Source organism: Marmota marmota, unplaced genomic scaffold (genome assembly GCF_001458135.2).
Source record: "Marmota marmota marmota unplaced genomic scaffold, marMar, whole genome shotgun sequence".
Taxonomy (NCBI): domain Eukaryota; kingdom Metazoa; phylum Chordata; class Mammalia; order Rodentia; family Sciuridae; genus Marmota; species Marmota marmota.
In genome coordinates, this window is record NW_026000005.1 from 47,226,787 (window position 1) to 47,242,695 (window position 15,909).

Genomic DNA, 15,909 nt, shown 5'->3' on the forward strand with positions numbered 1-15,909 from the left:
GCAAGACAATGTCAGAACTATGAGATAAAGCTCTTTTCTTTATGTTATTCAGCCTCAGATATTGTATTACAGTAGCAGCAACAATAAAAACACAGTAATACACTAACCCATGTGCCTTTCAGTACATGTCACCTGGGTCAATCTTTGGTAAATGAACTAGACTAGTTTTAAATTTGTTCATGGTGGCACGTACTGTAATTGCAGTAATTCCGGAGGCTGAGGCAGGAAGATGGCAAGTTAGAGGCTAGCCTGGGCTACTTAGTGAGACCCTATATCAAAATAAAACCTCTGGGAGTGTAGTTAAGTGCTCGAGCACTCTGGGTTCCGTTCCCAGTATCACACACACACACAAAAAAATTGTTGATTGAAATTGGGAAAGTCTTTGGAATTGTCAGCATTAGTGATAGTGTAGGAATACATTCTTTCCTGTCTGGATTTGTAGGTCCAGACACGCTATGCCTAGATGTTCAAGGCCATAAAAGTATAAATCCAGTCTAAGAGTAGAACACACAGTGGAAACACATCTCGACAGGTGCCAGTCATGGAGGGGCGGGAAGGACCATATTTAACTTTTAGTTTCTTTGCTTCTGTGTCTGTTTAGATACTTGCTCAATTTGTCAACAACTAAACCCGGTAAGGTGATAGTAGAAGAGAAGAGATGGCTGACAGCTGAGTCCTTTGTGACACTGGTCTTTAGGCAGGTGAGGGGACACAGAAGTCTCTTCATTTTCCAAGTGACTTTCCACTCAAAATCATCCACACACCAAGAGTCTGTGTACTCGGGCTGGGGATGTGGCTCAAGCGGTAGCGCGCTCGCCTGGCATGCGTGCGGCCCAGGTTCGATCCTCAGCACCACATACAAACAAAGATGTTGTGCCTGCCGAAAACTAAAAAAAAAATAAAATAAATAAATAAATATTTTTTAAAAAAAGAGTCTGTGTACCAGCCTTTGTGTCTTGAGGGTTCCCAAACCCTTCCCGAGGCTAGCTTTGTTCAGTGAGTGGTTCAGACACAATGATGGGGACAAGTAACCCAGGTGACTAAACGGCAGGAAACTTGTAAATGAACTTGACAGAGTTTGAAAAATTTTGCCAGTGATTTGAAATCTTAAGGTTATGGAAAGCTAAGAACTAGGTATTCATGGAAAGTCTGAGTCAATGCTAAATAAAAATTTAGCAAGGCAAGGTGACCCATGCCTGCAATCCCAGCTACTTTGGGGGCTGAGGCAAGAGGATCCCCAGTTCAAGAGCAACCTGGGACCAACCTGGGCAACTTTAGGTGAGACCCTGTCTCAAAATTAAAGAAACAAAAAAACCTGGGGCAGTAGCACCGTGGCAGGGTGCCCTTGTGTTCAATGCTCAATATTACAGGAAAAAACTTTAAAAAGAACAAACTGAAAAACTCCGAAACATTAATTGCTGAACATGTTTTGAGTATATGCATTTGTCATCTTGTTTTTAGACAGAGAAGTAAGTAAGCATACATGGATTTGTTAACATGAAAAATTATGTCATGAGAAAACATGTTTCTGAAAATTATGCAGCGGTGTCCGCCTACAAAACACTAATATGACGCCTTTCAAAGCTGCCTACCTGGTAGGTTTTTACTAGAAATGAAGGTTACTAAAAGTAAAAAATTCTAGTTAAAGTGTTTTTTGTTTGTTTGTTTGTTTAGGAAAAGATTGATTTTTGTCTTATATTAGAATAAATGACTGGTTGTTCCAACATGGAAAACAGTGAAGCCCAGGACAGCTGCTGAGGTGGAAGTCTGTGCAAGGTCAGTCAGTGAGAGGAATTCTGTGTGATCTAGGGGGCTAAAATTGGAAGGGAATTATTTATAAGTTTTTCTACATAAGCTTAATATCAGGTACAGTGATGGAAAACTAGAATTTGGTATAATGTATTAAAATAACAAGGTTTTCCTGGAGTATTGATCTGTTCTTAATAGGAAATTATGAGAGCAGTTTATTTTATCTTGTACTTTTCATGAAATTGGCTTAGGAAGCAAAGATTCTGTGCTTTACCAAGATCATTTCTTTGTGGTCTTTATTAGGGTTTTGGTCACTTGGGAAACTGAGTCCTTTCTGTGAAAGGGCCGAGGTTTTTCTACAATGTATCACTTTCTGTGCTTGCCTTCTGGAGTGTTTGATTGTCAGTTTGTTTGAATGACCATTGTTCACGGTGATTTTATTTTCATCAGTATTTTAGCCTTTCATAAATTTTGACAAGCCTCCAAATCAAATTTTAGATTGCGTCTTTTTGACACAGAACTAATTTGGGGATTTTCCATTTGGGCCCCCAGAAAGCTTTGAAGGGTGTGTCTTACTCTGTGGAAGAGAGAAGAACTAATCAGACTCCCCTGCCCCACCCATGCCCTGCACTGGGGGGTTGGACCCAGGGCCTTGGGCACACTGGACAAGGGCACTACTACCACTAAGTTGCATCCCTAGCCCACTCTCAACTCCCACCCCCTTTTTAAAAAATTTATTTTGAGACAGGGTTTCACAGGTGCCCAGGCTGGTCTCCAGCTCGCAATCCTCCTGCCTGGGTTGTGTGTGTGCCTCCATGCCTGGCCTAATGAGGCTTCCTTGACCTACTGAACGACACAGAGGAAATCGCCAAGTCCTCCTTGAGCTGCGTTTGCCTGAGTGTGTTACTAATGTGTCTCTGGAATTGTACAGATTCACAGAAAGCAAACAGTTCTAATGCCATCAATCATAGGTTTAGTCATTAGCTTCGAATGTGTGCAACAGAAATAACTGAATTTCCTCATCCACAGATGGTTAATTGTTTACTCTGGTACTTTCCAGAGCCTAAAGTGTTTTGTTTGCAAGGACATTCATGGAAAGGGCTCTGACAAATACAATTTGCAGATAACTTTAAGATTGTACCATGGGACTGGGTGAGAATTCCCAGAGTTTGTTCGTTCTTTTGTTCATTCCTTCCTTCTTATTTATCAGTCTGGGAATTGAATCCAGGGATGTTTCACCACTGAGCTACACCCAGTCTTTTTTTTTTTTTTTTTTTTGAGACAGGGTCTGGATAAGTTGGATAAGTTGCTTATGTCCTTGATAAATTGCTGATCCTCAAACTTGTGATCCTCCTGCCTCAGCCTCTCAAATTTCTGGGATTACAGGCCTGCATCACTGCACCCAGAGGAATTCACAGAACTCTTATGAGGAAATTGATTGGCTCAAAAACCTGCTAACCCAACATCAAGCAGAACAAGAGTTAACTAAATACAAGGAAATGCTTTGGCAGGTTTTCCTGCTGTCAGCCTGAACTGAAATTCTTAGGGTGCGTACTTTCATGGTCTCCATAAGACTGATCAAGACAACTCCCTAGGGGATCTGCTTAATAAAACATGGGAGGTACCCAAACTGCAGGGGAAAGTCTTGGTATGCAGGAAGATGTAAATCCACTGAGGGGCCATTGGAACATTCCAGGGCTTCCTTCAAGGCCACCCTCAGTGGGGTGCTTGCGTGCGCTCACTGCATGCTTTCTGGTTGGATGGGACCTTTCCCACACAGGAAAGCCAGGCTGGGACGGTCACATGTTAGAAGATGTATTTCCTTTATGTGGTTCTTGGAGAAACCTCGGGACAGAGGACCTTCTTTATTGGGTAGGTTATAAAGGTGGTAGATGAGGTGTTGTAAACATAAGGCACTACCACTGTCCTGATCATCTTCAGTCTTCTGGAAAGGTTGAAAAAGATGAATGGCATTTTAAGCCCGAAACCGGTAAAATGGTACATGCTTCCCAAGGAATATGGCTCAACAACACAGAGGGTGAACTACCAGTCCAAGCTTGAATGAATTCCAGGGCTTTATTCTGAGTGGAAAAAATGTTGTCTCAAAAGACTACACACTGATTCCATCAATATGACTTAGAGATGACAAAGGGTTAGAAGTGCAGGTTCCATACTGGCTGGCAGGGATTAGGGGCTGAGCAGGAGGTGGAGTGTTTACACAGGGGTCCTGTGGGGCGGGAGCTGTGCAGATCTGAGCCTCCGCTGCCATCACCAACCTACTCCATGATACAATGGAGGAGAAGCTGAGACCCACATGCAAATGAGTACATGTAAAAACAGGGAGACCTGCAGGTGGTACCATTGGGGGACAGTGTACCGGGCTTCTCTCGGCCTTGTTTCTCCTCCTCCACCACCTCCTCCTCCTCCTCCTTCTTCTTTTTTTTTCTTTTTGCAGTACTGAAAATCGAACCCAGGGTGCTCTACCACTGAGTTATATCCCCAGCACTTTTTATTTTTTACTTTGAGATAGGGTCTCAATAAGTTACCCAGGCTGGCCTCAAACTTGGAATTCTCCTGCCTCAGCCTCCAAGTAGCTGGAATTACAGGCTTACACCTCTATGGGAATCTCTGGTTATGTGAGAACTCCAGTTTAAGAGCAGGATGATAAGTCATTGCAAAAGTTTTCTGGCTGAAGACTGACTTTGGAGTTCTGAACCTTTAACCTACAGCCTGGTTTAAAAAAATTTTTAAATGATTAATTGATTAAGGGCCTGTCCAGTAGCTAGTCACCCCTGACCTTTAACCAAGAATTTCCTTTTCCAACACAAAGAAATGTTTAAGGAGATGAAAATTCTAATTACCCTGATTTCCTCATTCTATTGTATCAGGTATCAAATTATTCTACTGTACCTCGTAAATAGGTATATTATTATATGGCAATAAAAAAACCTCCTTGATAAACTTGAAAAAAAAGTTTCCTAACACAGCATGACAACAAGGACAGAAAGGGAGCAGGGGGCAGTAATGGAGGCAGGGAAGGCTCCTGGGTGTGTGTGTACGTGTGTGTGCGTGCACACCGTGCTAGAGATGGGACCCGGGGCCTTGTGTGTGCTAGACAAACACTACTGAGCCACATCCCCAGCCTTTTTAAAAATTTTTATTTTGACATAGGGTCTTGCCAGGTAGCCTAGGCCAGCCTTGAACTTGTGAGCCTCCTGCCTCAGCCTCCTGAGTAGTTGCCCTTGGCTTCCAGATGTCTATTTTTAAGTGTGTGGTACTAAGGACATTCACACTTTGTACTTCGGATCTCCAGAATTTTTCATCTTGCTGAATGAGACACTGTATCCATTATCAATGCCCCATGTCCCCTTCTCCTAGTGCCTGGTGACCCATCATTCTTTTTTTCTCTTTAGGAATCAGACTACTCTTGCTACCTCAAATAGGCAGAATCATATAGTATCTGTCCTTTTGTGACTGGCTGATTTCACTTAGCATAAAGACCACAAGCTTTCCTACATTGTAGCCTGTATTAGGTTTCCTATCTTTTTAAGGCTAAATAATATTCCATTATATATATGGACCACATTTTGTCTATCCGTTCATCCATTGATGGGCACTTGGAGTATTGGTCCATTTTCCACTGCAACAACAAAATACCTGAATTATATAATGTATAGAGAAAAGAGGTTTGTTCCACTCAAAATTTTGAAAGTTCTGTACCCTGGCTCTGGTAAGGGCCCCTTGACTGATGGTAGATGGCATCATGGTGGGAGTATATGGAAGAGGGAGAGATTATAAGTCAAGACAGGAAGCCAGAAAGGAAGGAGGGGCTATCCTTTCTACTCTTACAGCCCACCCTGATACAAACTACCTGGAGTCCCAGGAGAACTACATCAATCCATTCTAAGGACAGGGCCCAAAATGACCTGGTCACCTCCCCCTACCTGCACCTCTTAAAGGTCCACCACCTCCCAACATCATCACCACACTGGGGGACACACCAGAACCACACCAGTCCCCAGCCCCGGCAGCCCTCGCATCCTGGCTACATGAGCATTGTACAGAGAGCTCAGCCCCTGCTTCTGGCTCCTTCGAATGTGCATGGGTGGGGGTGGGGGTGGACTGAACTGAGAAATACTCCTGAACCCAGCCTGGGGCTGCGGAAACCTCCTAGGTCTTTATCAGAGGCTACACCGTGGGAGCGCCCAGGGCCTGTGGAGAACAGGCTCACACCTGGGGTCCTTCTACACATTCAAGGGAACAGGGGTCAACCTCCTGGGCAACTGCCCGCTCGCCATTCTGAAAGACCCGGCCCACCCCTGGCTGGCCAGGCGTGAATGCCACACACTGGCAGTCCTGCCCAGCCCACCTGCACAATCTGGAGCTACGACTAGAAGCCCAAATACATGGGGTCCTTCCCAGCACTGCCCTTTCCCACAGCACGGTCACTGTGGGACCTATTGCTGGGCCCACCCACATGTCAAGGCTGTGATGAGAGGCCAAGTGGGTGGCAGGGCAGCTGAGCCACCCTACATCCCTCTTTCCCCTGTCTATGGAGCTGGTGGCATCAGGAAGCCAAACCCAGGTCTCTGGGCCAAGCTGTGTGCTTCTAACCCCAGCTCCCATCAGCACCCAGCTCCCGCCAGAGCCTGCTGGGTCAAGCTCTGTTCTAGAGCCTGACCCAGCAGGCTCCCAGGAAATACTGGAAAAAATAAGGTGAAGGAAGGACTATGGTCCTCCACAAGAGAGGGGGGTGACCTCAGCAGGACACTGTGAAAGCTCTGCACCCAGAGGGCGTCTGCCCCACTCACCTGCCTCCCCTGCTGGGTCCATCACAGGAGCCACCTCCGTCTGGATGCCTATGCCAGGCAGGCTCAGCCACACCCTCCACCACCCACCGGCCAGCAAGCCTTCAGTTCACAGGGCAGGGCAGGGCCAGGATGGCTAGCTGGAGCAAGGGGAGGGACATGGAACCTTTACAGCCAGGAACAAAGTCTTCCCCTATTTAAGCCCAAGCATCCTGTGCTGCAGCTGGTACCCTGGTGTCCCAGCCTACACCGACCACCAGCCCGCAGACATGCAGGGAGCCCAGGTGCTGCTGCTGCTGCTGCTGGGCCTGAGGCTACAGCTGGCCCATGGTGTCATCCCAGGTACGAGGTTCCCCCAGCCCCTCTCCCTGCCCCACAGGCCAGCCCCCAGGCTGACCTAGCCTGCACTCTCCCCTTGGCCAGTGGAGGAGGAGAATCCAGCCTTCTGGAACCAGAAAGCCGCCGAGGCCCTGGATGCCGCCAAGAAGCTGAAGCCCATTCAGACCTCAGCCAAGAACCTCATCATCTTCCTGGGAGACGGTGAGTGCGCCATGCTGGTCCACCCCGGGCCTTGAACCCAGGGCCACTGCTGGGTCCAGACCAGCCCTGGGGCTCAGGCCTGACGGGGATCTGCTCCTTCAGGGATGGGCGTGCCCACGGTGACAGCCACCCGGATCCTAAAGGGACAGATGCAAGGCAAGCTGGGGCCTGAGACACCCCTGGCCATGGACCACTTCCCATATATGGCTCTGTCCAAGGTGAGGCCTCCTGAGCAGGGGGCTGGGAGCTGTGGCAGGGGAAGGACCCAGGAGAGATGGACCTGTCCTCCCTGTCCTAGGCCTGGGTGAAGGACTAAATGTCTGCCCCAGAGCAGAGCTGAGGGTATCTCTGTCCCCAGACATACAGTGTGGACAGACAGGTGCCAGACAGCGCCAGCACAGCCACGGCCTACCTGTGTGGGGTCAAGGCCAACTACAAGACCATTGGCTTGAGCGCGGCCGCCCGCTTTGACCAGTGCAACACAACACGAGGCAACGAGGTCGTCTCTGTGATGTACCGGGCCAAGAAAGCAGGTGGGCTTGGGCCTGGGCTTGGGGTCAGGGCAGGCCTGGAGCTCTAGGTGGCCCACCCTGACCCCTGCCACCTTCAGGGAAGTCCGTGGGAGTGGTGACCACCACCAGGGTGCAGCATGCCTCACCAGCTGGCACATATGCACACACGGTGAACCGCAACTGGTACTCAGATGCAGACATGCCAGCCTCGGCGCTGCAGGAGGGCTGCCAGGACATCGCCACGCAGCTCGTCTCCAACATGGACATTAATGTGCGGCACAAAGGGCAATGGGAGGGGGCTGGCTGGAGGAGTGGGTTTTGAAAGGCCACAGCCCCAAGCAACCAATAGCCTGAGTTCTGGGGTCTGTTAGGGTCTCTGGGAAGGTGGGCAAATAAGCGGGGGCAGTACTGACCTGGTGGGGCAGCGGGGGCTGTCTGTAAGCTAGAAAGAAGGGGTTCTTTTTGCCCCAAGTTCAACTGCCCTTATGCTCTGGCAACAGGTGATCTTGGGCGGGGGCCGCAGATACATGTTTCCTAAGGGGACCCCAGACCCTGAGTATCCAGGTGATGTCAACCAGACTGGAGTCAGGCTGGATGGCCGGGACCTCGTGCAGGAGTGGCTGCAAAAGCACCAGGTGACGGGACTCACAGAGGCACAGTCATAGCAGGGGACCAGGGTGGGGCTGCAGGTCTCAGACTAAACACTGGCTCTGTCCCTCCAGGGGGCGCGATATGTGTGGAACCACCAGCAGCTCATTGAGGCGTCCCAGGACCCAGCCGTGACATATCTCATGGGTGATGACCCCACTCCTGACCTCAGTGGCCTCAGAAAGCTGCTATTGGAGCATGTGTGCAGGTGGCCATGACCCCCTCCCAAGTCAGTAATCACTGGGTCCTTTGTCCCTTAGGCCTCTTTGAGCCTGTAGACACAAAATTTGAGATCTACCGAAACCAGGTTCTGGACCCCTCCCTGATGGAGATGACGGAAGCAGCCATTCGGGTGCTGAGCAGGAACCCCCGCGGCTTCTACCTCTTTGTGGAGGGTAAGTCTGGGGGCCAGAGGAGCAGAGGCGGAGGGGGACAGGGACAGGACCAAGCTTCACGCCCCTCCTACTGGCTCCCCGCAGGGGGCCGCATCGACCGTGGTCATCACGAGGGCACAGCTTATGTGGCTCTGACCGAGGCGGTCATGTTCGACTCTGCCATCGACAAGGCCGGCCAGCTCACCAGCGACCAGGACACGCTGACCCTCGTCACCGCCGACCACTCCCACGTCTTCTCCTTTGGGGGCTACACGCTTCGGGGCAGCTCTATCTTCGGTAGGCAGGGACCGCGACAGGGGCTGTTGCTGCGGTGCTGAGGCGGGGGTCGCATCTCATCTGTCAACTGGGCGTACTGAGGGCGCCTGCCTCGCAGGGTTCTTGGGAGGAGTAAGTAGGAAGTGCGCCTGTGCGGCACACTGGGGTCCCCGGGGAGGGCGATGCGAGCTCAGGTGCCACCTGTCCCCGCAGGGCTGGCCCCGCTCAAGGCCCAGGACGGCAAGTCTTACACGTCCATCCTGTATGGCAATGGCCCGGGCTACGTGCTGAACTCTGGCGACCGACCCAACGTCACGGAGGTTGAGAGCGGTGAGTGCGGCCATTGAAAGGTCGTCTTCTTGGGGACAGGGGTGGAGGGGGACTCTCCCAACCTGAACTCCTCTTCCCGCCAGGCGCCCACACCTACAAGCAGCAGGCGGCTGTGCCCGTGTCCTCGGAGACGCACGGAGGCGAGGACGTGGCGGTGTTGGCGCGCGGCCCGCAGGCGCACCTGGTGCACGGGGTGCAGGAGCAGAACTACATCGCGCACGTCATGGCCTTCGCCGCCTGCGTGGAGCCCTATGAGGCCTGCGACCTGGCCTCCCCGACCCTCCAGAGCATCCCTGCGGGTTCCAGCTCTGCCGCTGCCCCACTGTCTCTGACGCTGCTGCTTGGGACGCTGCTATTGCTGCTGGGGGCAGTCGCCCAGCCCTGATCACGCAGCCCCACCGGGATCACCCCAGGATCCCTGCAGTTGGTTCTCATTCCCCCGCCCAGTGCTCCCTAGGCCGGACTGCCTCCTTCCCCACGGGTCTCCACCCCAGGGTCCCCATCACTGGTCCCGGAGGCCCCACGTGGAGGGCCTCAACCTTAGCCCTCACCCTGGGCTGCCACCTCCAGAGTACCCACTCGGACTTCTACCAAGGTATAGCCATCTCTGCGAGATGAACCAGCCTCAGACCTGGAAGAGCTTTCCTTTTTCACTTTGTGGACACTGGATGGATGTGCCGCAGAGGCGCCCTTGTGACTGAGCCTATGACACTCACACTTTCTTGGGGCTGCTCTCTGATTCCCTTTTAGAACCTCAGCTGCCCACACCTTTGGAAAAAAAAAAGCGGGCTCACAGAAGGACTCTCCACCACACCTACTAGCCTTGGGGACGACCAAGATGACAGCACTCCAGAGTGGTCCCCCACAGAGCCACATCCAGAAACCCCTGGGGTACCCTAGGACTCAGGAATGTGAGGAACCCCAGAGAGGCTGGCTTTCCTCCACCTTCCCACTGACCCTGCCACTAATTCTGCAGGCCAAGGAGGCTGCTAGGGCCAATCCCCACTGGGCTGTGACACAGTGCTCAGCTGTCCCTCTCTGCCCCTCTCTTCACCCCAGAGGCCCAGTGGTGCCATTACACATACTAAAGAGGTGCCCCAAGATACTCAGCAACTCCATGCTGGCCTCCCAATGCCCATTCCAGGCCAGAAAATTCAAGAACCCTCCCCCAGACATAAAACTGGCAGGGATGGAGGGGCAGCCCAGAGCAACCCTGGGCCCCTCCCCGGACCATTTCAGGCTGCTCACAGATTTCTGAACAAAGAAGACTCCCTGCCCTTCTGGGGTCCCTATTCTCTTGAGAGAGACAAACCAATAATAAAATAAGCTGTTGTACAATATGATGTTGAAAAACCTTGAGCATATAGGGCCCAGAGTGCTTACAGACAGCTGCGTGATCAAGATTAGGAGGCCAGGGAGAGGCTGCCTGAAGAGCAGACAGTGAGCAAGAGACAAAGTGAGGGCCTGAGCAGTGCAGAACAGCAGTGGGGGTTGGGGGCAAGGAAGTAGCCTGAGGGGTAGGAGGCGGGAGGGATGGGGAAGGAGCTTGAACTCTAGACCTGTAAGACCTGGCTTAGAACATAGTGGTCGAGCTGCTTCCAGAGAAGGTCTAGTCTTTTTTTCTCTTTCCTTTTTTAGTGGGGTGGAGCAGAGGTGGAAACTGGGCAAGCAGAGGGGAGGTATGGACTTCTAGTATTTTTTAACTGCATCCCCCAAAACATTCTAGAGTACACAACCAAATAGGCAGGTCTTACCTACCCTAGTGAGAACATTTGAAAAAATTATATGAAGATGAAATCAACCATGTGTTTTAATAAATTTTGCAATATTACAAATCTATTTGTACATTTACAAAAACTCCAAAAAGCACTTTGCTCCCATTAGAAATATTAATATGATCGAATACGCCTCCTTATTTACTAAAATCTTGATTTAACACTGTAAAGCATCAATTTGATAGCTTGGCTCTCAGGGCCGTTTATTTCAATTCTGAATTTTAGTGGCTGTCACAAAAACTATGGGAGCTGAAAGGAAGAAGGGCATCTTTAGCTGAATTTACAAAAAATCATCATTTTTGTTTCTAAATTCCATCCACCAATTATGTGAAAGCTTTTGTTAAAATCCAGTTAGTATATTTTTGTCTTCCCTGATGTCAATTAGTTGGTCTTTCAACACAGTGGGAAGGTGTTACATATTCATGTTTTACAAATATTTTTAAACCCAAGGACCTTTTCATTTGAAAACTACTTTTTTTTTTTTTTTTTTTGCAGTGCTAGAGATGTACCCAAGGCCTCAGGTATGCTAGGCAAGCACTCTACCACTGAAGTACATCCCCAGCTCAAACTACAAGTTTGTTTGTTTGTTTTTTTTAATACATATTTTTAGTTGTTGACAGACCATTTATTTATTTATTTATATGTGGTGCTGAGAATCAAACCCAGTACCTCACACATGTTAGGCAAGTGCGCTACTGCTGAGCCACAGCCCCAGCCCCACAAACTGCAAGTTTTAAAAACAGTTTGTTCTGAAATTAGATGGTGGTGATAAGTTGCACAACATTGTGAATGTCCTGAAACCCACTAAATTGTGCACTTTACAAGGGTTAATTTTACATTATGTAGATTATACCTAAATTTTAAAAAACAGATTAGGTTGGATAGTTTCTGCTTCTAGGTTTCAAGGTGTGGGTATGAGTAGGTTTTACCAGTCAACTACATTCGGTGACCACAGAATCATGTGCCGAGGAAAACACTTTTCAAACCAGGTGCAGTGGTGCATGTCTGGCAAATCAGGAAGCTGAGACAGGAGAATCAAAAGTTTGAGGCCAGCCTGGGCAGCCTGACAAGATCCTGTCTCAAAATAAAAATTCAAAGGGGCTGGGTCCGTAGGAGAGTGGTAGAGCACCCCTGGTTCAAGCCCAGCACTGCAAAACAAAACGATATTTTAAAAAATGTTCTTTCTTTAGCATAACAAGATAATTACCTTCTTACTTTTTCATTAAAAGGATGTTCTTATCTAGATGGGGCCAGGGCAGCAAAAGTGCACTTATTTTTTTCAAGCTTTTTACTGAGTACCTAAAACTAAGTTCATATCACCTCAAAAAATACCAGCACACTCATTCTGAAGAAAGAGCCAGGTGTGGCGGTGCACCTATAGTCCCAGGTTCCCAGGAGGCTGAGGCAAGAGGATCTGTTGAGCACAGGAGTTCCAAGAAAGAGGGAGGAAAGTTAGGCAGAAAAACAGGGACTCAGAACAACTCCAGTCAGTACTTTTTTTTTTTAAATAGAGAGAGAGAGAGAATTTTTTTTTTAATTTTTAATATTTTTTAAATTTTTTTTAGTATTTGGCGGGCACAACATCTTCGTTTGTATGTGGTGCTGAGGATCGAATCCGGGCCGCACGCATGCCAGGCGAGCGCGCTACTGCTTGAGCCACATCCCCAGCCCCGAGAGAGAATTTTTTAATATTTATTTTTCAGTTCTCGGCAGACACAACATCTTTGTTGGAATGTGATGCTGAGGATCGAACCCGGGCCGCACGCATGCCAGGCAAGCGCGCTACCACTTGAGCCACATCCTCAGCCCCATCCTGTCAGTACTTTTAAACGTTCATCTTTAGGAGCCATAAAGAAGACTCATCATTTGTTTTCTGGAACGTTCTCATGGTCACCCCATTCTCATTACCAAAGATTTTACTCTAATAGGACAATCTTGGTTTTATAAAATTCACCCCACTGATGGCCTCCGATAGCATTTGATGTACCTTTGAAGCTTCCACTTCCATCCTATCACGGTTTGATTGTAGATGAGTAGGTGGGTAGGTTAGTAGTTGGGTGGGTTAGTAGGTGGGTGGGTTTTGTAGGCAGTGCTACCTGTGGACCCTTATTGACATCCAGAATTCTTAAAAAAAAAAAAAATCTTTTCCAAGTAGTTCTTCCACCAGTGGATCCACTTTTACTGTTTCCCCCACATGACACTGTTTCTATTAAACAAGGCATTTACTGTTGGCAATATATCTTCTCTGCTGTCTTTCCTTTAGCTGTGCTCACACACACACACACACACACACACACACACACACAAAGTGGTTTGTGTATTTCATTATTGGAACAGAATCCAGCAAATACCTTAAGCTGAAGCGTGTTAGAAACATCTGTACTTCCCTCCAACTGTATAGACAACCTCCCACACTGGGTAATTTGCTCTAATACTCATTTCTTCCAATCTATGGTGATGTTTTCTCCACATCTTCCAAGAGCATTTGCTGACAAGAAATGCCTTTTGGTTTGTCGACAGATCATTTACTGTTCATTGTTTCTGCCATTTTTACTGCAGCAGAAAGAAAAAGTGTTTGCCTAGTGGTAGGTGTTTTTTGTTTTATGCTATTATGCAAGAAACTTGAAAAGAGCTTTCCAAATATTTATCATTGCTTAGGGAAATATCAAAAAGCACTGGATTGAACAGCACATAACTTTAAACGTCGCCGGGAAAAGAATTGCGGGGGTTTGTATTCATGTTCTGAAAGCTGTTTTTAAATCCCTTGCAAACCATGAGTGTTCCATGCGGTTGTCGATGAATATCTCGGGGGACAAGGCACTAGGAAGGATGAGGAGGGGCTAGCTTCAGACAGTTTTGTTGTGTTTGTTTTCTTTCTTTGGGGCTAATGCCTTGTCCCATGTCACATGGGGATGCACCAGGCTTAGGGAACTTTCAGCCCAGCCACTTCTGGTTTGCCTGACTGTGGATTTTTGGTATTATTTGCAGTTTCTTTACAGGAATCTTTTGTAAGCCACTTGACCATACTGGAGGATTAGTTTGGTTAAAACTAGATCATATAATCCATAAATCCACTTAGGCAGGCACACTAAACTCTAATACGTCACAATCCACTCAGAGTGAGCAAATTCGCAGGAGGAGGCTTATTCTGTCAACCCCTGGCCTGAGGCACCACATTCTTTCCCTCTGGAACAGAATCATATGGGAAGGTGCCCAGCTGCCCAGCTGAAGACTGATGGGGCTCAGTGTTAAACACAAGGAGTGTTTATTCCCATCACAGGTACACACTGTGCAGGACTGTGCCAAAGTATGTGAAGGAGATGACCAGATGCCCAGCACAGGGCAGGCACATAGTAGGCACATGCCCCTCTAGCCAAACCCCTGGCCACCAGGAGGGTCCAGACATGCTGGGCCCTAGGCAGAACTCTTAGACCCTGTAACCGTGGGTGCCTTGCTCCCTGCAGAGCCCAGCCCAGGCTGGAGTCCCAGAGGACACCACAGGTTCCCAAGCAGACCTGGAGCCCACTGCTCATGCCCCCTGCAGCTCTGGTGGCCTGCACAGAGTGATGATAGGGAGAGACAGGCATGCTCCCCACAGCCTCTCAGGAGGGCTCAGGCAGATAGCAGGTGTATCCTCCTCCTGAACTTGGTGCTGTGTGGCATCCGATGTTGGTCCCAGAAACAGGTGCCCCCGAACCTGTTAGTACCACATGATGCTCCATTTTCCCCATGGAGGCTCCCTGAATCCAGGCCTAAGGGAGGCCTCCAGAGACCTGGGCAAGCTGCACAGAATTTGCAATTGCACCCTCTGATCTAAAGTGGGCCCTGGGCCTTCTTACTCCCGCTGTGTGGGACTTGCACATTTGCTAACAGGGCACACACCAGACCGCAGCACAGTTGAGCAGCAAGAAGCTCCCCTTGATATAACCTTGCCCACGAGGGATGCCAGTCTTTGCCAGTGTGCTTGGCAAGTGTCCGGGAACCAACTGTGTGTCTCCTGGACTGACCCTCAAGCTGCCCCTAAAGCTGCCCCTCAAGGAGGAAACAGCCAACCCCTGTCCCAAAGGGTGAGGCCACCATCCGCCCTTAACAGGAAGGTGTCCTGGCCCTGGCTCCTTGTTCTGGTCCTAATTTGCTCTCCAGACTTGCAAATTGTCCTTATCAGTCAGCATGGCACCTCTGCCCCTCTCCAGCCTGCACAGGGCCCTCAGGTAAGACAGGGCTCCTGCAGGACCCCCTGTGCACATCTCTCCCAGCAGCCCCTACAATTGGTTGGTCCCACAGGAAAGTGGGAGTTTTTTATTATTGTTTATGCAAAGTATAGACAAGGAGAGATGGGGTTTAACAGCACCGTGTGACAGCAGCTTGGGGACTTGAGCTGCCTGCGGCCTGATGAATCAGCTACGAGCTGCTGCCAGAGGCTCCCAGGTCCTGGGTGGCATCTGAGAGGGGGAAGTCAGGCGCCTGCCTTGCCTCCCTACCCAACCCGATCCCACCCAATGAGCTCATGCTGGACTTTGGCTGGCTGGGGACTGAACCTGGTGCCCCCATGCGGCACTCTGGGCACCTTGAACCCTCTGCCAGGGTGGCAAGGAGGGCGGGGAAGAGGCACCTACTGTGGTCAACAGAGTGGCTGATTTCTGCTATAGCAGGGCACACAGCGGCAGGACAGGTGACCTGAGAGAGAATGAGGCACAACCGACACAGTGCAGGGGGCAAGGGGGTACCATGTGGCGTGGCACCTCAAAAGTGGGCTGCAAACAAGGAGGGCTGAGAGCCCCCACCCCAGGAGATGGGAAGGAGGCCCCAGAGAGAGGCCCAGATGAGCCACACCCATGTCACAAGAACAGCAGTCAGAACAAAGAGAGGGTGGTACTTGTCATGGATGGGGAAGCGG

The 15,909-nt window shown here is 49.6% G+C and overlaps 1 protein-coding gene across 2 annotated transcripts in view; it reads left to right on the forward strand.

The window, feature by feature from the left end:
- The window catches only part of Alpi (alkaline phosphatase, intestinal), a 57,121-nt gene extending 47,308 nt beyond the window's left edge, over positions 1–9,813 (forward strand). The window contains exons 1-11 of one of the 2 annotated variants that reach the window (XM_015481556.2): positions 6,797–6,899; positions 6,981–7,097; positions 7,200–7,315; positions 7,456–7,630; positions 7,708–7,880; positions 8,110–8,244; positions 8,332–8,404; positions 8,518–8,652; positions 8,737–8,928; positions 9,121–9,237; positions 9,321–9,813. In XM_015481556.2, coding sequence (XP_015337042.1) covers positions 6,827–6,899; positions 6,981–7,097; positions 7,200–7,315; positions 7,456–7,630; positions 7,708–7,880; positions 8,110–8,244; positions 8,332–8,404; positions 8,518–8,652; positions 8,737–8,928; positions 9,121–9,237; positions 9,321–9,622 — 1,608 coding nt within the window. In that variant the 5' untranslated portion in view covers positions 6,797–6,826 and the 3' untranslated portion in view covers positions 9,623–9,813. Of the gene's footprint in view, positions 1–6,796; positions 6,900–6,980; positions 7,098–7,199; positions 7,316–7,455; positions 7,631–7,707; positions 7,881–8,109; positions 8,245–8,331; positions 8,405–8,517; positions 8,653–8,736; positions 8,929–9,120; positions 9,238–9,320 lie in introns of those variants that run through there. The other variant, XM_048808739.1, reaches the window with a different exon arrangement.
- The last annotated feature ends 6,096 nt before the right edge of the window (positions 9,814–15,909 follow it).